This window comes from Rissa tridactyla, chromosome 6 (assembly GCF_028500815.1).
Source record: "Rissa tridactyla isolate bRisTri1 chromosome 6, bRisTri1.patW.cur.20221130, whole genome shotgun sequence".
In the NCBI taxonomy this organism is placed as follows: Eukaryota; Metazoa; Chordata; class Aves; order Charadriiformes; family Laridae; genus Rissa; species Rissa tridactyla.
This window is the reverse complement of record NC_071471.1, coordinates 14,471,812-14,495,013: the sequence shown is the minus strand read 5'-3', so window position 1 is coordinate 14,495,013 and position 23,202 is coordinate 14,471,812. Positions and strand designations below refer to the sequence as shown.

General features: G+C 48.2%; 1 protein-coding gene across 1 annotated transcript; it reads left to right on the top strand.

The window, feature by feature from the left end:
• Positions 1-5,728: 5,728 nt before the first annotated feature.
• On the top strand, positions 5,729-17,045 carry LOC128911068 (sentrin-specific protease 2-like; the record flags this gene model as incomplete). Its single annotated transcript, XM_054205320.1, has 7 exons — positions 5,729-5,743; positions 13,602-13,733; positions 14,152-14,355; positions 14,475-14,549; positions 15,670-15,747; positions 16,446-16,541; positions 16,983-17,045. Coding segments are annotated over 7 exons (663 nt in total), but the record flags the coding sequence as incomplete, so codon positions are not given.
• Positions 17,046-23,202: the final 6,157 nt, after the last annotated feature.

Below are 23,202 nucleotides of genomic sequence, written 5' to 3'. Positions count from 1 at the left end.
ACACGCGGTCCTCACTTCCATACCTTACGGCTGCTTCTGTCCACGGAACCCTTTTCTGTCTGCTGCCCCCCAAATAATGCTGCTGCCCTGGCATTCCCTGCCTGTGGAGCAGGTGACTGTAACGCATCTTGATGAACGTGCTCCGAAATGTCATCCCTACAGCATTACCCGTTGTTTTCAATATGCTTCAAGGATGGAGAGAATGATTTGGAAACACACAAGCCTGGACTTCAGGGCTTCCACCTCGATGCCAGCAATGCCCAAGGAAGGGGAAGAACTGTTGGTAACCATCAAGGGAGCTGGTGGTTTGTAAAATGGACACGTCACAAATTCAAGGTCAGAACAAAATGGTTATTTAATACCAACACCAGTCCTGATCTGCTTACCAGCAGAGTTTGAATAGAGGGAGGATAAAGAAGTTTGGCTTTTCTTCTTTTTTCTTCCGCATTCATTCCAGGAGCCTGGTTTGGCAAGAGAGCAAGGATTAGGAAGAGAAAATGCCTGAAGAACAACAGAATGAGCTAGTAGAGACTGTGGAATTTGGGTGAGCTGTGGGAGTGGCTTGTACGAAGCCTCAATATGTGTCAGGATGCTGGGGCGTAAACTGCTTTTGGAGGGATGCAGGCTCCTGGTGTTTGACATTTTAGCCAGGGAGGATTTCCTGGGACTTGGTGGGGGGTGAGAGCTTTGCCATTGTAGGGGTTATTACCAGTCTCAGGAATATCTGGAGCAGGTGAGGTGCCAGGAGTTCCTTGGAGGCTGGAAGTACTAAAGAAGTGGCATAATCCTGTAAAATGGGGGAGATTGAAGAGGGAGGTTTCAAAGAATGATGATCTGGAAACAAAAACGTGGGTGTTTAAAAACTGGACAACGTTGTAAAGTCCAAAAGAGCGGAATGGATCTAAGCCAGCTGTTTAATTTTCCGGTTTAGATACACGTCTCTTTCTTCTCAGATCACAGGTGTCCCGCTTCCACATCCATCTTAACGTGACAGAGCAAAGATTGTTCTAAAAATATAGCAAAGGGATGAAGACTTCAGTCATTTGCTTATGCTCATGGAATTTCTCTACTGATTTCTTCAAAGCTTATTAACTTCTAAACACTAGAAAGGGGTACGGGGTATGTCTGTGGGCAAGATCCTCCCTGCTGCTTCCCTCCGGTTGTGCATTTCTGGTGTCCTTCTCGGTATCAGACCACCCGTATTTCGACAAGGTTCCTTCTGTCTTGCCTGATCCCGCCAAGAGGGTGAAGTTTTATGAACAGAAGTCTTTTTCCCCAAAGGAAGAACAGCCTTAGTTTGGGGTTTGGCCCTTCTTTAATCTGGCGTTGTCTAACTCTTTTACAAAGAGTTGAAGGCTGCTTACAGCGCTATTAATACATTAACTCAGAACTCATGTCTGTGGATTGTTTCCTTTGGAAGGGAATAACGCGTTGAGGTTAAATTTGTTGTTTGTAACCTAAATTAGTTCTCAGGATTTGCACTGCCCTTTGCAGGGTTAATATGTGAGGTGGCCATAGTTTAGGACACTTCCTCCAATATTTTGACGGAGAAGAATATGGCCTTGATTCTCTTGCTCCTGGAAGTCACTGAAAATCTGCTTCATCCTGCGAGTTGTGTCCCACCCCGTCCCCACAGTGTTGGATGGGAGGCAATTGTAAATAGTTCAACTTGAAGTTGTTTGGAAGTGGTTTAAGCACGATCCCATGTTGGTTTAGCAAATGAATTTCAGAACGCTTAATCTGGAATGCCCATTAGGCTGAATATTCAGGTTTAAGAGATGCTACAAAGACAAACCAGGTGATTTTTGAAAAAAATCCGGTACTGCGGTGTCATGGCTGAGCGTTCTTGATCAGAATTGACACAAAATTTAGAACTGTTTGGTTTTAGGAAAAAATAGAATTCTGCTGCTGCTGAACTTGAAATGTTCTTTAATCTCTTGAAAGAAAGAAAACCTTCTGGTGTGGTCAAACCAAGCGTTTAGGCAATGGCACTGAAGTTAAGTTTTATACCGATTAAAAAAAAGTCTCCAATGCTAATGAGGGTCTGTCATTACCAAAGAAGATTGCAAGTAAATAACAGAGTAGAGGGGGTATTATTTGAGAACAGTGTCTGAGCGTGTGACACAGGATTGCAGTTTCGGTCGGTGGAAAATGAGGATTTGTTTGGAAGTGTGAAGCCTGCACATGTAATGACACTTGTGCCGGTGTGTGTATATATGGATATATATGCACCACGCGGCAGGGGAGGGAGCAGAGCCCATCTCCAGGAGTGCTGGGCACCTCTCTGGTGACACCGGGAGGACAGAGCAGGGTCTCCGCACGCCTCCCCCAAAGCCATCCTCCCAGCCCAGACCAGATGTGGAGCAGACGCTGCAGCGGGGCTTCGCTGAGCTGATGTGCCACCTCCATGCAAGCCCCTGCCATGGCAATGGTGGCGGGAAGCTGAGGGACCCCTGCCCGGCACCCCTAGTCCTTCTGGGTCCACAAAGAGGTGGTGATGGCCACTAATCTGGCCACTGTTATGCCACTAAGTTGAAATATGCTGCTTCAGCATCCAGTTCTGTGAAGCTGCTTTCACACTTTTCTCCACCGTGGACAGAAACGGGAGTGTTGCAGGTGAGTTTTGGCTTCACAGAGAGAAACCGAGAAAAACCTCGCATCTTTCTTTACCCAGGAACTCAAATGCCCTGCGCCCCCTCCAGCTCTCGGCTGCAGGATTCAGCTAACACCTGCGGGATGGGGAGAGGAGAGGGAGGCAGAAGCCGACTGAAGAGGCATCTCCAAGTCGCAGGCCCTGCGGGGGGCTGCCCTGCCCTCTGCCGGGCTGCTTCCACCGCCCACCCTGCCTGCAGCCTGCCTGCAACGCCTCTGCCATGGCCACTTCTGCCTCCAGCGCTCAGGCATCTTCCTGGGCCAGAGCCCTGAAGCATAAAGTGGAGCGGCAATTAAGTTCCTAAAGTAATGAGGAAGGTCGTTGTCATTAAACCACAGCCCACCACCACTTAAGACTCCCTGCAGGCGTCAAAAGCTAGGGGGACCTCCTGTGACAAGGGCTGTCCCAAAGGGCCATTCCTGCCCTGAGCCCTTTCATCTGCCCCCTTTGCTCCTCTTGGACTTAACCATTCATTTTCATTCCTCATGTGGAAAAGGCTCTCCAGGACGTGGCTGCAGCAGCACGGGCACATTTCCACCCCAGAGGCAACACCTGATAAACCACTAGGAAGAACCCTATTAAACCCCCCACCCCTTAACAGCGGGGCAGGGCAGAGGATGGCCCCCGAGCGCCAGCCAAGGCCACCAGGAGCCAGCTCAGCACTCGCCAGCCCCACAGCGGCCGCTTTAGCCGGGCTCCCTGCAGCGGGCCCTTGGCCGCCGCTACATCACGGTTCGTCACAATGGTCGAACGCAGCGTCCGCGTCCCTAGTTGCAGCGGAGCCATGGCGGAACCGCACGCAGCGCCTGCAGCTCCCCAGCGGAGAGGCACAAAGCGTCGCTTGGGCCGTGAGGCCAGGGCTGGGTAAGCGGGGCCTTGTGGGACCCCCCGGGGCCTGCTTGGGGGTGGCAGGAGCCTCGGCCCCATGGCGTCGGCCTGAGGGGCTTGAGCCGTTAGCCGCTCTGCGGGCTGGGGCGCAGTGTGGTGTCCTGCCCCGGGGTCCCCGCCACGCTCCTGGGCTGGGCTCGGCCCCTTGAGGCTTTTCCGTGAGAGAAGGATGAACAATTACGGGCGTGAGTGGTGAAGGTGGTGGGCAAAGGAGATAAGCGTTAGCTACTCTCGTACTGCACTGCTGAAGCGCAGTCTGCGATTTTTTGGGATGGGGGGTTACCCTGTGAAAACTTGAATTTTTTACAAATTCAAATTATAAATCCTAATGAAGTGTCCTCAACACTGGTGGGGGAGGAGGTTTTGAAAAGAGGAGGGCCTGAGCTTCTGTGGGAGCCTACAGAGTTGCTGAGTTTTCCTAATACCTTCTTTCTTTCCTGTCCTTGCTAAGGAGGCAAGTCAAATGCTGGGCGTAAATAGGTGCTGTCTCCTGTAGAGCGTGGAGAAGGACATGAATGCGTCTCTCCCTGGAGAGCGGTCTCAAGTTGCTTTTATGTTCTGGCCCGTTTTTTCGGCATGTTTCAAATACTACTCAACACTCTGTGCGCTTCCCTGTTTCTGGCGGGTCCTTGGCAAAACCGCAGTTGCAATGACACAGTTTAACCTCCTCCTGGGGTTGTGTATTCCCATGGGAGAGAGAGGTAGCTAGGCTTAGATTGATTTTTTCCTTCCCTTTTGTCCATGCACGTTCCCTGGCCATGCCCGCTTCAGAACAGCAAAGGTTTCCACGTTTATTTCTGAACTGGCAAGAGAGAATTCATCTTTTCTTGTGATCCAAGTAATTCTAGCCCTCCAAGTGTCTGTTAAAGTGAAAAAGGAGAAGACAAGGCTGTCACAGGTGTTGGGTGCTCTGGTAAAGGTGGAGAAAGAGGCACTTGTGTTCACAAACTGTGGTTATGAACCGCAGTCAGGCGTTTAAACCGTGCTTCTCTGAGGAAGTAGCCTTGAGGAGGTTGGATTGTGCCGATCCCTGCAGAAGAATGAGGCTGGAAAGCTTTCACTGAAAAGCAGCCCAGAATGAGCTAGCTCTTGCTGAAGTCGAGCAGGAGGATACCAATATTTTGGGTTCCTTAGTTTTACCTTCTGCCACGTCAAATATGCTGAGTAAGGTTGCATTTTTATTATAGTGTATTTGCCTTTCAGACCTCCCTCCCCGATATTTTCTGCCTGACTTTAACAGCATAGTAAAAGCAAATATTCTTGGTATTGTATGAAAGGTGCCGCTAAGGATATCGGTTCCTTTTTGTGCTCCTGATACAGAGAGAAGATGAGATAGTCCATGAGTGGTGATAGCAGCAGGTTTTGGGGGCCTAACAGTTTGAAAGGAATGATTTTGTGTAAGAAAGACGGAAGAATTCTTCAAAGAATCCTTGGCGTCTGTCATGGCATTTTGTGGGGCAAATAGAGGAAAAAACCAACTAGGAGCAACCTTTGTGCTCCATTCCCAAAGTAAAAATGTGTACTGGATTTTATCGTTGTTATCAAGTGATAGAATATTTGGACATACGCTTAATAAGAAAGGGTGCAGCTAAGAATCCTTTGAAGAACGAGTTCCCGAGCACTGCTTTAGCAGTAAGTTATTGCAGTGGGTGTCTGCATGAGTTGCTTTCCCACCTTTTGTTTCCTGTCCTACTTAGTCTTTTCTTTGCAACTCCGTGTAGTGACTGAGGAACTTGGAAGGCTTAGTAATGGCTGGTATGTGGCTTTCCTTGAGGAAAGAGGAAAACTTGGCATCGTAACTTCTGCAAGTTTTTGGTGATAGGAACAGATGTAAAATGTTAGGAAGCATTAGGAGAATGAGGAAAAGAGGCCTAATAGGGTGTAGTGGGATAATGAGCTGTGTGTGAGCGGTCCGTTGCCTGGGAGAGGTTGTGGGGGGTTGATGGGGGATGCTCAGCGGTGTGCTCAGGTTGGGTGTGTGTGCCTGAGATGATCGCAGGGGTGCTCGGAGGAGGAGACCTTTGGGCTATGAAAAGTAACTTTGGAAGTTTGGGCCCTGTGAAGGGAAGTCAGCCTGGTAGAAGCTGAAGGAAGTTTCAAACCACTCTTCTGTGTGTTCTTTCCTCAGCATTTCTACACCTGTGGAGGATCCCGATGAGCCTCCAGCCAAAAAGAGAAGAACAGGTATTGGACGTTACAGAAGTCTTTAATAGGCCTGATTTTTCTTAGGTTTCATCTGCCTTAGAAAACTCTGGCTTTTGTACTTCTTTTTACTTTTCTACTTTTTCTATTTTAGTTTATTACTTTTGTAATAACCACGTACACGTAATAAACTACATGCGTGTGTGGAGGTGGGAGGAGGATGAATTGCACCCTGTGCTGCTTCTCCGGAAACAGGGAATGTTCCCCAAAGCAGGGTTTTTTTGCAGATCTGGCTGGCAGACTCACGGGTGGGTTAGTCTTTGAGCTGTGGCTCTGAGGGGCTGCTCAGTGAAGCAACTAATACAAAAATTGCCACCAAGTGCTGTTGGCAGAAGGGTGTGAAACTTGAAATGGGTTACTCTGCTTTAGCTGTGGCTTTGGTGCCAATAGAAATCCTAATCTCCTTTCCTATCATGTTCTTATATGGCCTGTCTTTGCTTTTTTAGATTTTGACAACTCTGAGCCTGGAGACAAACCTGAAGAAGTTTCCTCTGTGGTGAAGTTGCAACGCAAGGCAACTAAACGCCCGAGAGCGTCAGTCAGGGACAATGCTGTGAGCAGAGAGTCTGGGGAAGAGGTTAGCAAGGGTTGGGAAAATAGGGTGAATCTGTGGAAGATGAAAGAGCAAGCGTCTCTCCCTGAAGCGTCCTGAAGTTGGGCCTTCCAGATACTTTCCCATCATCCCAGTTTATGGTTGTCCTGTGTTTGTAAACTGTTGTTACTCTCTTTCTCAAGCTTGTAGTTAAGGAATCAAAATACACTACTTTGCAAGAAAAACTGCGTACTTCCTCTGGATAAACCTCCTTCTGATAGGTTCATAATCCACCGTTCCGGGGGAGGATGGCTGTAGGACTCGGACTCGGTTAAAATGAGTCATGAGCTGCTTGACTTCCCAGTTTGGTTCAAGTAGTAGTGCTATTTTTCTTATTGCCCTATAGGATAAGAGGAATAAGAATCTGTCATGCTCTGACTATTAGTTCGTGAGAGAGTCATTCACTCTTATTTGTTCAAAATATGTTTTTGAAGGGCTAAACTACCACACTTTGGACTAGTGATAACTGCGTGACAAGCTTATATTGTTTTAATCACTGCAGATATGAGAGCCTGTATTAAAAGCCTAAAGTGTACTCGTCAGAGATCCTGCAAAGATTGCCATTCTTCCGCAGTCTGAGCGGGCAAATCATGGTCCCCAAGTCAGAACAGAGTTGACTAAATTTCAGGACGTTTATGTTTGCTGACATTCACATGGAATTCACGTTTTACTCTCGTTGTTTTCCTTTTTTTTGTTTGCAGTCCATCTTTTCTGAGCCTCCAGCTAAAAGACCAAGATGGTGTATGGAAGAAGGAGGAACGCTACGGATTGGTAAGGCTGACATGGAGTTATGAACTCGTTTCTTTTTCACCCGCCCTTGTGCACCGTACAGCTGGACCCCTAGAGTTCTGTAGGGCTTATTGCAGGCACAATACTAGGCAGCGTCTGGGAATACTTGAGTGTGAGCTCTGATTCCTGCCTGCATCCTTGCATTGCCTCTGGAGTGGAGCCAGGCGTTGATCTTGTCATCTCAGTAGACGAGCTGCCTTGGATGCAGTCCTTCAGTTCTGATATGTCCACTGTTGGCTTGCCAGAAGTCAATTGTTTGAAAAGCTGATTTTGGGTAGTAGGTCCTGATAACCCTTTTTTATTTCGGGTTTTGGCTGGCAATCCCTTGTGTGCACAACTTTCTGTAGTTGCCAGTATGAAACTCTGAAACTCTCCTCAAGTGACATAACACAAATAATATTATGATGTAGGAGAGAAAATGACAAGTTTTCTTTTGTGAAGCTCTTGACTGTAAACTCATAAAACCCTTCAATTTCTTTTTGTAGTTATCGATGCCTTACGCTCACTGTCCCTTTGTGACAAGACAATTCCGCGTCTGAGGTAAAAATCCTTCCGTTTTCTTGGAGTTCTTCTCCGAAAGGTTTATTGCCTTTCTCTTTCGTTGTTGAACTTCCTCCGTATTGCCTAACATTTGTATTTGTGTCCACAGAGCAATATTCCTCCAAGGTAGCCTGGAACTCCCTCAGGCTGCTGTACTAAGGGAGGTCTCCAGCTGCTTTTTTGGTTTTTTCTCCCCCGACTGATTTTAAGCTTTTTCTTTAAATCCAGATACTTCATAGGCACAGGAGATTAGATAAAGATTAAAGGTCTGTGGTAAGAGGAAGTGTAGAACTTGAGAAGAGGCTGAGGTGACAAACAGCAGTGTATCTTCAAGGCAGTTGTTCTGATTTTCGCTTTGACTTCTCTGTACTTTCCCATGAGCTAGTTGAAGACAGCAGGTCTTCATCTAAAGGTTGTAAACATCTCGCGTCTGTCTCCATCATCATCAGCGTACGTGCTTTAACACAACAGCTGTTGGTGAAGCTAGCATCAGGAGCTGTATATTTGAACCTTCTCTTGATACTATTTCTTTTGCCCTTGATGTTTTTAGCACAAGCCAGAGGGGCAAGCAGGACATCAAACCTGCCTCAGGCAGCGTCTTGACACCGAGGCCACCCATTAAGGAGCGCGCTGCGCCAGAACGCAGCACTTTGGAAGCCAGCAAAATGGGGAGGCTTTTCTGTACTGCTGAAGAGGTAACCTGAGTGCGAAATGTGTCTTTTGAACGGGAAGAACTTAGCACTGATAGCAAAACGGCGTGTAAAGGCTGAAGGAACAGTTTGTAACAGCACAGTGGGTGTAGTGAAAGAAGTTGAAGGGATGCTTCTGGGAAATCAGCATATAGCATTTCGTTTGCCTTTACGTGCATCAAGTCTTGGAACAGAGCAGTGGTTTGTTGCCAAAGGATTGAATTTTAAACCATTTTCATGGACCTGGTGTAGTGGGGGAGGACCCTGCAGCCAGTTTCCCTTGTCAGTGGAGCTGTACTGCCTTGTCACTAAGTATGTATTTGTTGCAGAGTTGTTTCACTATGTTGTCCTTAACCTAGCTCAACTCTGCTCTTTAGGTAGCAAGTCTAAAAGGATGGCGGAGGGAAAAAACCCACTGAGTTGCTGCTACTCCTTCCTTACAGGGCTATCTGAGAGGTCTTTCCCTGTCCTTTCCTTCCAATACCTGAAGGAACCATTGGAAAATTCCTGATGAGCTTACATGGGAGAAGAACGTAGGGCAAAGTGCTGGAGAAGCAGGCCATGGCAAGCTGTGGAGCATGATTAGGATACGCCTGGGGACTCATAGCAGCCAATCATGATGTCTATTGGCAGGAATGCCTATTAGCCTGAATTATTAGGCAAGGGGTGCAGACCATAGCTGAAGAGCAGAGGCCCCCAATTGAGGAAACAGTTGCAGAAGGAATTTTGAGCGTTCTGGTGGGACACGAGCTCCTAGAGCAGGGCTAACACAAAAGGAAGGTGGGAATTCCTGCTAAAGTAAATGTGAATAACGTGCCAGTATTTTGGGAGCAGCCTGTGCAGTCCACGCTATATCCGGATGACAAACGTTTGCTTCACATGCAGTGGTTCTAAGCTGTTTGTTTTTCCCTCCATTTTGCTAGGATGTTCAGCGAGGAGAAAAGGTGAAACATCAAAAGCCTTTGGAACCAGTAAAGGAAGAAGATGCTGGAAGCCGTCCTAATCCAGAGCCGACAAGGTTCCGCAAGTAATTATAGGCAAAATTACCTTTAACTTCTTGGTGGTAACTTTGTAGGTGTTGTACATGGAAGCGGAGGGGATGACTGTGTCCTACTGTGGGGGTTCTGGGCAGTGTCCCAGGGCAAGTGTTGGGGCAAAGTAATTTTTAAAAGACCGACCCCCCCGCTTCAGCTCCCTGCAATGAAGCACGAATAGTCCCTGAATGATCTGTTGGGCTCATATCTCAGAGCAGAGCTGGAGCATGTGAAGCAGATTCCTTTCAGGTGAAGCTAAACCAGAGCGTGTTCCCAGGGCACGTGCCTAATGCACTCCGACTGCTAATGAGCATGTAGTCTCTGAGGTCAGGGTAGAGCAGGTCTGAAGTAAAATGTCCTCCTCGGTGGCCTCCTCAGGTTAATCCAGGTATTTGTAGGATGTGCAAAGAATGTTTCTTTCTTTTTAAAGACAAACCAAAAAAGCCACTGATTGACTGGTAAAGGGAACAAATACCACGATTGATTGATCTCTCTTGAAATTCTGAAGAGACAGAAAATTGGACTCGTGTATCTTCAGTGTGCCCGAGTTGAAAGTGGCCGAGTTTCTGAACGTAAACTCCCCATGGAAATCCCTTTGCATTTTGTCCAGAAACTAGTGCAGGAGACAGGATGTTTCTGCCAAGGGATTAAACAGCTTAATTTTACGTTACGTATACCTGTTGCTTTACCCATGACTTCCAACTCTAACGTAGACAGTTGCGTCCGTCTGAACTGGATCTGTCCTAGTGAATTGGTATGTACTGACAAGAAATGCCCTAGGTATAAAAATAGTGATTCTCCTCTGTTGTTTTTGCTGCACCAAAGGGTTGAAGCCTATTCCAAGGAACCTGTGATGACTGACCCGGAAGAAACAAAAGGAGGAGATGTTTATCCATATCCAACGCTAAGGACTGGTGAGTATCCCCATGATTCAAATCCCTTCCAGTTTGTAGGTAGACTTCAAATGAAAATAGGGCATTTCCTATACACTCCCACATGATATTCAAAGTTCACACTGCTTGCCAGAGTTCAAACTTCCTAATTTAAATATTTTTTTTTTATTTATTTATTCCTCAGAAACGGAGAGCTACGTACATCTGATGGCAATTGAAAGTTGACTTATTTTTTTAATACTACTGCTTTTCTGTGCAGGTATCAAATTGGTAGGTGTTTGCTGCCCAGAGCTGTCTCAGGGAGATGTTGTGACCAGGTAGAGTCTCTTTTCATCACGGTTCTTGTTTCTTTTGGCTCTGTGCGCGTGTCTCTTTCCGTGCCTGTTCTTCTCCCCGCTTTAAACACTAGCGCTCTCTTTAGCCGTGCGGCACTGTTGTGTGCTTAAATTGTCAGTGGTTCACCTGAGCGTGAGGGGAGAGAAGGAAATAAAGGAACGGATAGAGTATGACGGGTTGAAGTGAAAGGAACATTTTCTTGCCTTTTTTTGTGGATTTAACTACCAAGGGAAGTCATTTGACAAAGCTTGTGATAGCTACTCTTACCACGCTGGACTGAAAGGGGAGAATACTGTGAGAGTCTGTTGTAGGTCTCCCTCCTGAAAAAGGGGGTCTTTGGTGACAAGGCAAATTCTTGGTTTTGAGGAAGGCACGTATAGACAGACATCTTTACTGTCTGTGTATTTGTTTGCTCTTCAGAGTCTGTGTGGTTTTACTGGTAATCCTCTCCAAATGGGGACAGTCACTCTCTTGACTAGCCTACAGAAGGCAAGTAAATATCCTGTAGGTGTCCCATTTTTCATTCCCTGTGCTGGTCTTAGTTCCCGTAAGCTAACTGTATGTGGCTGCAGGTAGAGTTGCGGGTGTTCATGTTATACCTTGCAGTATAAGCCCTAGCACGCAGCATTTATCCCCAGTAGATCCCAGAGCACTTGACAGAGGAAGTGCTGGTTGCTTCCCTGTTTTCCAAATAATGAAACTGATCAAGAGAAACCAAAGGAGTCTTGCACAGGGAGATGGGAAGGAATTTACAAAGCTCCAGCGCTTCCTTCTATGCCAGTCTCGCTGCTCCAAAAGAATCGTGCTGGAAGCGGAGACGATGTTGTCACACGTGTGCAACCGAGGCTGTAGTCAGCATCAGCCTTGAAAAAGCATTTCTTGTCCAGAAGGTGATTTCTTGAGAATTCCGTGGGACAGTACAGGTCCACAGCTCACTGCTCTCTCTCTTTCTCTCTCCCGCTCCTCGCAGGGGCTCCCCACCAGCAGAAGAATGTCTGGAACAGGACGGAGCGGTGAAACAAGCTGTTGCAGTTGCAGGGGTAAGCTTGTGTTATTCATGATTTCATTTTTTAGGAAAATGTATCTGGTTGTGATCAGAAATTTTTGCGCTCCTCCCTTTCATTACTTCCTCAACAATATCTGTATTCCTCCAGGTCGTTTTTCCCAAGGGAAGCGGGAGCATGATTTGTTGAGTAGCACGATCACAAAGGGTTTCCCGCTGCCGTTCATTTTGTTTCTAGACTATGATGAGCGCACTACCCTATACTATTTTTCTTCTTCCCCTTTGATGTGTTGGGTACAGCCTCAGAGTCTTTACTGCACAGGCTTGGTTGACCTGCAGAGCTGGACTGTGGTATCTTTAGTGGTGTCTTGTTTTGTGAGATAGGAAGTACATCTCTTTGACTTTCGTCTCTGGTCAGGATTGAGATCAAAATTAAATTTTAGTCCTGGAAATCAGAGCTATTAATCTCCATCTCAACCTGATACCTACCTGCGGAGGCTTTTCTGGGGTTCTTAACGCTACTCCAAGCCAAACTAACTTCCTGCCTCTCTTGCCTCCGTTTAGTTTTGAGTGCAGCACTACATGGGTGCGCAGTTGGGATGCAGTCCTCGACAAAAAGTAACTTTGGAGTCAGCCGGTTAGATGTGTGTACAAAAGCCCTTCCAGTTTTAGACATGAGCAAGATTTTCTGTGCTATCCCCTAGCAAAAAAATCTGTGCTGGATTGGTAGCTTAACGTCCTTTTGTCTCACAGGAACAGCGTGGAGCTCAGATCGCAGAAGGTGTGTTATGCCAAGTACCTCTGGCACCCGCCCAGGCCAAAAAGTCACCCGCCCTTGCCGTGAAAGGAAAGAAAGTCATAAGGCTGAGAAGAATAGGAAAAGACTTTACTCCGCTCACAGAGGTACCGTAGCTGACAGGCTGTTTGACAAAAGAGAAGGCTGTGAAACAGCTGCAAGGAACTCCATTTGTTACAGGTGGTTCTTCAGGCTTTTTGAAATCTGAAGAACTTGCATTTAAGCTGTTAGGGAGTGTCTGCAGCTGTGACTTCCCAGTGCAAAGGTCAGCACTAAAGCTGGTTTGAAGGATTGAAAGGATTTAAGCATTTGATGCTCCACGCACTCCTTCAGTTGTGCTAACCTAAGGGTTGGTGGGGCTTCTGTTACTCGGACAAAAAGGAGTCCACGTTTAACAACAGCCTCCCCTGCTTGTCTGAGTGTTGGCCGCTTTTATTCTTGGGAGTTGCAGTCTGATCGAGCGCCCCCTTTTTTGCCTCTTGAGGATTGACTTGGAAAGGGCTAGCAAGTCCAGAGTTTACAACGTCTGCGGGGTGATGCTCAGTACAAGGAAAACCAGGGGTTTTCTTATCCTGCTAGCCCACGTTCAACCCAGAAGAAGATGCTCTTGCAGTTCAGAGTATTTTATACTAACAGACCCAGTGGTTGCTTTGCATTCCCTAAGCAGAATTTCCTTTGCATGGAAACATGCAAATGACAACCAGTTGCATGCACAGCCTGGACTCCCGATTGCCTGACTGCAGTGTAGCTGCCTCGGTTTCCCCCTTTGCTGGTACTTCAGCTCCCTTGAAGTTCCCCCACCTTCCCATTCTTTCAGGCTCCTGACGTAGCTGCCTTGGCATGGAGAATGCCTGCTGCGGTTGCCTTAAACCTCAGCGTTGCGAGGGCTGCAGCATCGCATGGGAAAGGCGTTTGCTGTGTGTTTGCTCGTCCCTGCGTTTTGTCTCAGCTTCCTTGGTGAAAACAAATTGAAGCAAACCTGGGCCCTGAAGTTCCAAGTCAGGATGCTGAAACCAACCAACCAACCAAAAAGGGCGATTGCTAACCTAGCCGAAAGCCGGCAAAGGCAGTTGCTCTGTCACCTGAGCTTCATTTCCAGGCCGTGTTTGAGCTGAAAGCTGCCCACAGGTTGGCATGCTCGATGTTGTGTTTCACAAGTCCTTCCCCATTTAATTGTTCATTTCAGGCCATGGAGAGAGAGGTCGTTGCCGCATTAGGCAAAGGTGAGCCAGAGGAGATCATGAGCAGTGCCTTCAACCTAAAGGTGACTCGTGAGGACATCCACACCTTAAGGAACGGTTGCTGGCTAAATGATGAGGTAAAACTAGCTGCAGCACAGGGATCTTCTAATTGAGCATTTCTTTAAAAATACCCCTTCACCGTGTACTTTTCAAAGTTATTTGATGACCTGCACTGCAGAGGCTAGAAATCTCTGTGCAGTTCTTATTTTAGGTACTTGAGGGTCCAGTGTTCCTGGCAGTTCCTTTACTTGTTGTGTTATGTGCTTCCAGGAGTTAGTCCAGGTTCTTGGAGTGGGTGGCAGGTGTTTTTACCAAAGTGCAGTTTGATAAACAACTGTAACCAAGTGCGAAGTTCTCTCAACAAAAGCTGACAGCTGAGGCTGGAGTTCTCTCAGCTGCGTACTTCAGGGTGGCCAGAAGAGAGATGTGGCTGTATTTTTCGTTTGGTAAGCTAGCGTCTGATTTTACATCTCCAGTTTACTCTTTGTGGTACAGGTCATTAATTTCTACATGGGTCTTGTGATGGAGAGAAGTAAGAAGGCAGGATATCCATCAGTCCACGCTTTTAGTTCCTTGTTTTATGAAAAACTAGCTTCTGGGGGCTACAGGACAGTAAGAAGATTGACCAGACGCGTGGATGTCTTCCAGAAGGACATCATCTTTGTGCCCATTAATTTGAGCTTGCACTGGGCACTAGCGGTGAGTCAAACGGGCTTGTTATTTAGAGTTGGGTGGGGAGAAAAAGCTAGCAAGAAAAGTCATGGAGGTTTGTGCAGCACAAGGTGGTGCTTTGTCTAACAGTCACCTTTGAATAACAGGTCATAGATATGAGAAAGAAGACCGTCAAATACTTTGACTCCCGGGGACAAGAAGGAGGGGACAAGATTTGTGAGACTTTGCTGTAAGTAACTGCTCAGTCAGTGCTTTTGTGTTGTGAATGAGGAGAACGTTTTGGGATTTTGACCCTGTGACACGGCTGCAAGTTTCCACATGTCTTGTAGATAACAAACCAGAAATCTTGGATTCGCTTGCTGCGAGTTGTCTGACAGTGACTCCTTCCCTAGTCTCACGTCGTCCCCTCCACCCAGCGTCTTGGGTGCCTGGGTTCTGCCACCTTCCCCCTATAGCACAGACAAAGACATGGTAGCCCCGTGGCACACGGGCACCAACCTTGTTAGTGATCAATAAAATGGGGCTATTGACGAAAGGGAAGAATTTGAGGGCAGAAGTGTTTGAGGATACCGCTGGGTGCTCTTTGTAATTCTGACATTCTCGTTCAAGACAGATACCGTGTAGCCAGCTTTTGCAGCTGTGTCAGCTGGCACGCACACCTCTCCAACGTAACGGGGACAGGTTTTCCTGTTGTGCAAGCAGGCGTCCTTAGAAGTCTCTGCCACTGATGCAGAGGTAGTAAAACCCCTTAATCCAGCAGCTTTGTAGCCCAAGAGCAAGGAGAGCGGCCCCGCAGAGACAAACCAAGCGTTGGTTTAGTCCGGTGCTGTCCTGAACAGTTAAGAGCAGGTGCCTGCGAAAGGCTATAAGAACAGGTCTGCATCCAGTCCTTTTTTCCAGCAACTGGTGGCCTGGAAACTTCCTCAGCCAGAGGTGCTGGCCCAAAAGCTTTTGTATTTGTCCTTCCGGAGGCGCACGCAGTCTGTGGGATTCAGGCACGTGGTGGGCTGACGACATTAGGGTTCCTTGCTTGGTTTTTCTGTTCTTCCTCTGATAACATGGGATTTGGGGTTTTTTGACCTCTGCTAAGCAATGACCTTATTTGGAATTGTCGGAATTGTCGGTCTCATTCCTGATGGTTAGCTCGCAGCCTCTCGCAGCGTTTGTAAATTTAAGATTTGGATTTTTCCTCCAAATGCCTGAAATCAGCTGCTGTGAGGATCCTCTGACATTTTACTCTCCTGCCATTCATCTTCCTGTGATCTTTCAGCAGCTCTTTTTTTCTCGGCCTAAATTACAGCGATGAAGAGTGGTTTTTCTTTTGTTTTCAACAGCAAATACCTGCAAGAGGAGAGCCGTGAAAAAAGACACCCGAAGCTGAATGTTTCAGAGTGGACTGTTCACAGCATGGAGCTACACGTAAGCGAACACTACTTGCACTTGAAATGTGAACTAGAACTCCTTGTCACAAAGCTCTTAACGCTTTCTCATAAGGCCAGGACTTCAGAGAACAGCCATAAGCATCTTCTTCTGGTCCCACATCGGGCTGCAAGTGGACCAGGAAACAGTGCTGGGATGAAATCTTTGAGCAGTGCCTCTCCTTGCTGGCCGAATACTTTGTTGGGTTTTTTTTAATTCCTCTGCCACGTGAAGGTGAATTTGGCTTTGCCCCCATTTCACAAGTCAAATTTCAAGTCTCTTTAGCAGTTGTCAGAGAACGTGGGCTGCTTGTTTGCAGCCCAGATCCTGGGACGTGACAAAGCAAGGGCTTGGGCTGATGTTTCTCAGCAATAGTGAAAAGCAGCACCGAAAGCCTCGATTTAAGGGATGTCACTTCAGAAAGACACTGTAGAAAGCTCCAGACACCTTGCAGGGGGGAAGCCTGCTGTCCCTTATCAGCCTGCCAGGAATTTGGCTTGTAACATCCGAGCGTAGGAAGCCGAGGGGAGGGATGATGTGCAGTTCCTGGGGTCTGTTCCTTGTGTTGGGGAGCGGTTACTGGGGATGGTGCAAGTTCAGGAGTGTCTGGTTAGGGTATTTTTGGTAATGGGTGCTGCTTCCAAGTTGCTTTTCCTTGAAGATAGAGGCAAATTCTCCATCTTCTTTGCATTCGTTAGGAAATCCCTCAGCAATCAAACGGAAGCGACTGCGGCGTTTTCATCTGCAAATACGCAGATTACATCTGCAGAGACAGACCGATGACCTTTACACAGGTGAGTGAAGGTTCTAAACAGCTCCAGCCCCTTTCGCACAGAGACAAGAGCCAGGGAAGTTACGCAGCGGCTGAGGTGTCTGCTCCCAGTGAGATTCCTCTTGGGGGAGATACTGGAGCCAGTGGGTTTGTGGGATCTGGCCTTTGGATCTTTGGGAGAAATGGGTCTCAGCCTTTGACCAGTGAAGACACTGGTTCTTTTCCAAGGCAGTGCTCTTCTGTGAAAGTGCTTGTGAGCTGTTGTGTGGTCAAGGAGATCTGGTTTTGGTGGCATGTCACCCTCTTAGGAGCTGTGCGGGTGAAAGCCAGGCTGTACCCGAAGGGCAAGTGTTGACAGTTCTTAAAAGGAACTTCATAGTAAAGAATTAAGTGGGTGTTTCTGCGTATTTTGTGTCTCTTTCTGCCATGATGTGTATTTAATGGATTTTTCTTTTCTTTTCAGATCCACATGCCTTATTTCCGCGAGAGGATGGTGTGGGAAATACTCCATCAAGAGCTGCTGTGAGGCATGCTCTACCAGAGTAACACTGTCATCACCTTTGGGTGACTACCTCTTCTTTTAGTTACTTTTCTACTACCTCATTTGAAATAGCAGCAGGCACACAAGTTTTTCTCTTTAGGTTAAGTAGTAGTGGTTAAGATTGTTATTTCCCCCCCTGCCTGCCCCTATTTTGGAGACAGTAACTCTCCTTGAAATTAGCTAACACACCTTAAGCACAAGCTGGAAAGGTTGGCGTCACCTGGGCAAGGAAATGGTTAACAACAAATGCTGTGAACTTCCATCGCAGAGAGGGCTGCTCACACCTCGCAGCACACGTGGCCGCGTTCTGGACGAATGGGACTCATCTGGTGGTGGTGACATTGCACGAGTGGAACTTCTCTCACAGCACACGTGGTCACGTTATGGACAAATGGGACTCATCTGGTGGTGGCAACAGTTGTGTGAGCTGAACTTCTCTTCCCAACAAGAAGGTGCTGAACTACTGTTTCCTCAAAGAGAGTTTTCTTCTGTTTCTGGAGTAACCTACCATCTACTTGATGCCTACAAGTGGATTTGTGATGACCATCAGAAGAAAGCATTTACCATCTTTTGATTTGCGAGAGAAACCCCTGTGGTTGGGGTTGGTTTGTTTTATTTCTGTCTCCAGGGAGTTCTGTAATGTGAAAAGAGAAGTATTTATTTATTTTTATTAAAATAAATATTTAAATTCTTTAAAGAGCCTTACTGGAATGAAACTTGATCTGGTAATGAGAGTGATTTAGGGTTTATTTGTCTTTGAAAATAAGGTTGACATATCAATGTGGGTTTTAGCTCACTCACAGTCTATGGAGGAAGACGACTCTGGCCAGGCTGGGTATCAGAGCACCAGAACCTCCAAGCGATTGTCCCAAAATGCTGAAGGGACAACCAGGACGTTGTTCAGCAGCGAGAATCCCAGTAACAGCCAAGTAGGAGATTATTGCTGCTCTGCCGCAGGCGCTGCCTCCAGGCGTCTGCCCAATGAAGAGCTTGTGTCGATCCTCGCTCTGTTACGCTCAGACCCAGCTAGATCAGTTTAAACACGGCGTTTCCCCCTTTCTTTCATTTTTTTCCCCCCTCTAGCTTACACTCCAGAGCTGGAGTGGGATTTCAGGTCTTTCCTTGACCATCGCAGGGGAAAAATTGCCCAATAGCTGGTTTGGTGTTGCGTGATACGGCGGGTCCGTAGACCCCTTGACAGAAGAGATAGAGATTGCAGTGTACCCCTAAGAAGGCTGAGAGTTGCGTCATATAAGGACAATGTAACAGAAAGGAGAAAGAAGAAGATTGCTTCAGAGAACAAGGAGAGTTAGGCTGTGAGAATGCCAGATTTTGAGCAATGCGAACAGGATTTCAATAACCAATCGTATTGTAGCTACGAGCGCGTGTGCTATGTAACCTAACCAATTGAAAGCGTCGAAAGAACGCGTGAACGGAGCGTGAACAAAAGATTAGATATATAAGAAAGCCAAGTTTGTAGTAAAGAGAGAGCTTAACTTCACTCTTCAAGGAGGGTCTTGTCGTTTGTCCGTCCCGACTGAAACGACAGTTTTGAAGCCCCGTGTTGGAACGCTTGTACAAATGACCGTGTGGTGTTGTTTCTGTAATGGCAGTTACCATCATGTGAGGTGATTCCTGCCCGGTGATGCGGTCTCTCCTCTCCTCGTCTTCGGGGGGAAAGCTGGTGATTTTGGGGCCATGCCCTCTGTCGCCGTGGGTGGGATCAGCCTTCCCGGGCTGCTCCTCGCCTGAAGGTCTGCTCTCCTGGGCCGGCTGACGCGGTGGTTTGGCTGTGGTGCGGGTCAGCAGCCACATCGCTCTCTGCTTTCAAAGTGATGAGCTTAATCCGTCCCCAAATCAGAGTAGATTCTCCAAAGGAAGAACTATTGCAAAGGCCATTTGTCGTGGTTTGTCCCTCCATGAGATACTACATCTTCCCGGGCTCCCGGAGGACGTGGAAGATTTTAGCTGTTTATTACCGCTAGGACGCAGTAGCTGAACGCTTGAAGTGTCCTTTCCCCTTCCCTTGGGTTCTCGCTGTCTGGGGGATGCAGTTTTGAGGCTGCTGAGTACAAAAGCAGAATCTGGGTTTTTTTTGGGGAAAAAACGCCAATGAACCAGCAAACAAGCCCTGCAGAGGGGCGAGTGGGGTAAGGACACTGCCCAGGTCCTCCTGGGCCCCCCCCGTTAAGCAGAGGGGGCTCGGGGGTGTGATGGAAGGAGCAGGGTGATGCTGCTGTGAACACCTTACCTGGTGCCTTCTCTGTCCTCTCCGCGACCCGCCAAGGACTTGTGTGGAGTAAACCCCGTCGGGGGACACCTGCTGCTGGTCGCTTGGCAGCGCTTGTGGCTGCTGAAAGCCTCTGTGTATGAGGCGGTGGGGAAATTGTACGCGTAGCAGCCGCCGTCCCCTCTGATCCATGGCTCTGGCCCTTCAGCCGGGGCTCGTGTCCTTGTGCCCCGAGGCGGTTCCCGGAGAGCAGCCCCTGGGGAGCAACAGCCTGTTAACACTGTGCTCTGCACGAGCAGTTGGGTGGGAGCTGGGCCTCGCTTCTCCTTAGGAAATGGCCTTTTGGAGATGACGAGCTTGCTCTTTTTCGTGCTGATGGGCGAGCGCGTGTGCGGTGTGAGTAATGCCCTGCCGCCCGCGGCGGGGCAGGGGGGACACACACTCCCCATGGGGCTCGGCACAGTTGTGACGCTGCCGGCTGCCCCGTGAGGTGGTCCTTGCTCACAGGAAGGCCGTGGAGGGGGCTCAGCCCCCAAGGCTGGCTCAGACCTGGCCTCACATGGCCAGTGACCACAGGTCTACCAGGAGCAGAGTCATCCTCGGCTGGGGATGGCGGGGGGACAGCAAAGGTGAAAACTGATGCTCTCTTTGTGATTGCTCATGCTAGAGGCAGGGAGGGGATTTATTTTGTTTCCAAAACACGCGGGCGTGACGAGTGCCCTGATTTGGTGCTTTGAAGTGTTACAGGAGCGGCACCGGGGCCTTCCCCCCTCGGGGGCCACCTCTCCGTGGCACTGTGTCCCTGGTGCCCGATGGGTGGGAGGGACAGAGCACAGCTCTAGGGACCGTGGGGGTTCCCATGAGAGCCCGCGTTTGGAGCACTGCATCCAGCTCTGGTGCCACCAAGAGCAGAAGGACACGGAGCTGTTGGAGCGGGGCCAGAGGAGGCCCCGGAGATGCTGGGAGGGCTGGAGCCCCTCTGCTGGGAGGACAGGCTGAGGGAGTTGGGGGTGTCCAGCCTGGAGAAGAGAAGGCTCCGGGGAGACCTTAGAGCCCCTTCCAGTCCCTAAAGGGGCTCCAGGAGAGCTGGGGAGGGACTCTGGATCAGGGAGGGGAGCGACAGAACAAGGGGTGCTGGTTTCAAAGGGACGGAGGGGAGATTTAGATAAGATCTTGGGCAGAAATTCTTTGCTGTGAGGGTGGTGAGCCCCTGGCCCAGGTTGCCCAGAGAAGCTGTGGCTGCCCCATCCCTGGAGGTGTCCAAGGCCAGGTTGGACGGGGCTTGGAGCAAGCTGGTCTGGTGGGAGGTGTCCCTGCCCATGGGATCTCTCAGATGATCTTTAAGGTCCCTTCCAACCCAAGCCATTCTCTGCTTCTCTGATTCCACGAAAGACAGGATCCTGGCCTTGGCCCCGCTCGGCTGGGCAGGACCACCTTTTTTTCCTCATCAGCCTGTAATTTTTTAACTTATTGCAGCATCAGGAGGAGTTGTGGAGGTGATAAGGAGTTTAAATTTTTAACCTTCCCTGGAGGTGGAAAAAAAAAAATATTAAAGAGAACGTAATAATTCTGAGCAGGAAACTGCAGTGTCTGGCTTGGAATATGGCCTTTTCTCTTTCAGAGTCACTGTGAGAAGCTTTAATAGTACAAGTGTTTCTACTTCAGTGGAGATGAGGTTAGGAAAATTTAGTTCCCAGGAGGTTAAAAATGCTACATGGGAATGAATGCTGAAAGACAGGGATGAGAGAATAGACTCGTCCTGCCCCCGGTATCACCTCTCCGTTGATGTCTTCATGTCCTTCCTACAACTGTTATGTTTTTAGGGAGGTACTATTACTTCTGACTTGCTCAAGGTGGATTTCTGTGTGTTAGTTTTTTTATAACAAGTTGATGTAGTTGCTGTTGTGCAAGTCAACTGAAAACCAGTTCAAGACGGCAGCCGAACTTTAGTAAAGGTTTGCCAGGATAACCTGCGCTGTATTTCCAATCAGAAGGAGTGGAAACACGAAGACCTTTCGAGCAAAGTCTTTTTGAAACACAATAGTGCAGGGTACGACAGGACAGCAATTGCTATCCCACCTGCTTCCCTAGTCTCTGCTCTTCTGTTCTTCCTGCTTCCCTATTCTTCCCTTTCCTATACTTTGATTTCAAACAAAAAATAATAAAACCACGTGCGGGCAGTCTTCCCCAAGGCTTCAAATGAGCGATGGCTGAACTTTTGTGAGTCATAACTAGGTAAGGTGTATGTGTGGCGGTGTGCTCTCCCCTTTTCCCCCCCCGGCTCCTGCTCAAGCCATGGCCATCAGCGGGAGTTGTTATGAGTTGCACTTGAACTGTGGGAGATGGCTGGCGACACAACCAAAGCACTGTCTGGAGTGGGACCCTAGGTACCCTGTTCCCATGAGCATATGACTATAGGTCCATTATCTTACTCCAGAAAGAGTGGACAGCCCAAGAGCCCTTTGAGCTCTCCTGCATGGCAGCGGGCTGCACGACAGGATCTCCCCTTGAGTGGGGACGCTCGCTTAAGGTTCTTCTCCTCGAGGCTGAGCGATTCCTTGCCGCAACAGATTCTCGGTAAGTGACTGACAGCATGCTAAACTTTGCATTCTTAGCTAAGTGATCTAAGGATGGATTGCGCATACATAATCCTTTAGACATAAACCGTCGAGCAGGTCTGGGACTAGGATTGGATCCAGCCGCACCTCGACTCCTCTCTGAGAAGGAGTTTAGAAAGCAAGGGGGTCCTTTCTGAACCTCGTGACTCAACGGGAGGGTCTCCCTGAGAGCTTGTCTGACCCTGGCCTCTATGCAGTGACTAACCCAGTGTACCCTGGCATCGCATCGCGTAAAACACTGTCGCATTCACTACTAACTTTGTTACATCACTGTTTTATGTTAACAAACGTTTCACTACTCTCTTACAAGTGAAGTTATTCACTCCACCCGTGACAGTATGCAATGTACGTGTTTGTAAAATTAAGAGAGAAAAGCACAGAGCTACAACCTGCTATTTCAGACTAGATCAGGGAGCGGCTTTTCTAATGCTCTTGCTAGTGTTATTTATGACATTTTTGGCTTACTTAAGGCTTCTATTTTACCGAGTCAATGGCTTTTCTACTTTTTGAAGCGGGAAGCGCTCAAGTCTCTGCAGAGTAGCAGCAGCGTTTGGATAAAGAATCTAGGATATGACTTTCCGACTGTCTGTTGAGCTGCTCCAAGTCCACGCTGCCAACAAGAATTGTGCTCCTGAAAACGTGTTCTGCTTTCTCCCTTATACTAGTGTTTGGACAGCCAGTCGGATCTGGGAATTAAATCAGCTGATTTTTTTCCCTGATTCCGTTTCCAGCTGCGTTGCTTTGCAGGCTTGACTGGATTGTGCAGCCACGAGTCCTAGTGTCAGCATTGGGGATGGAGAAGAAATACCAGGTGCTTTTGCAAGTAACGGGACTTGCTATTTCAGCAGCAAAGCAAACTGAAACTGGTTTATGTCACGGTTTAAACAGGGAGGGGAAAAAAAAAAAAGAAGGGAAAAAAAATTGGAAGTTGTGGAAGAAGAACTAAGGAAGCAGTTTGAGAAGGTTCGAAACAATCTGATAGCTGGATGCCACCAAAAGGACAGGTCGTTCTTTGTGTTCCTCCTTCATCAGCTGCCCCTGATCTGACTTTTTGTTGGGCTGGTCGGTACCCGAAGCTGTCAGAAAATCCTTTGCTTTTTGCTGCTGGACTAGTCTCCTGCCGGCTTGGTGGCACGGAGTGAACCCCAGGGCCAGTGCAAGCGGCAGAGGTGGTGGGAGGAAGCTGGGCGTCCGTGCTTCTTGTCTGATAGTCTCATTTTTCAAAACACATTCTTGTCTTTTTTTGGCTTTTTTTTTTCTTTTTGGTGGAGTGTGGGAACTGTCATGGGAAGGG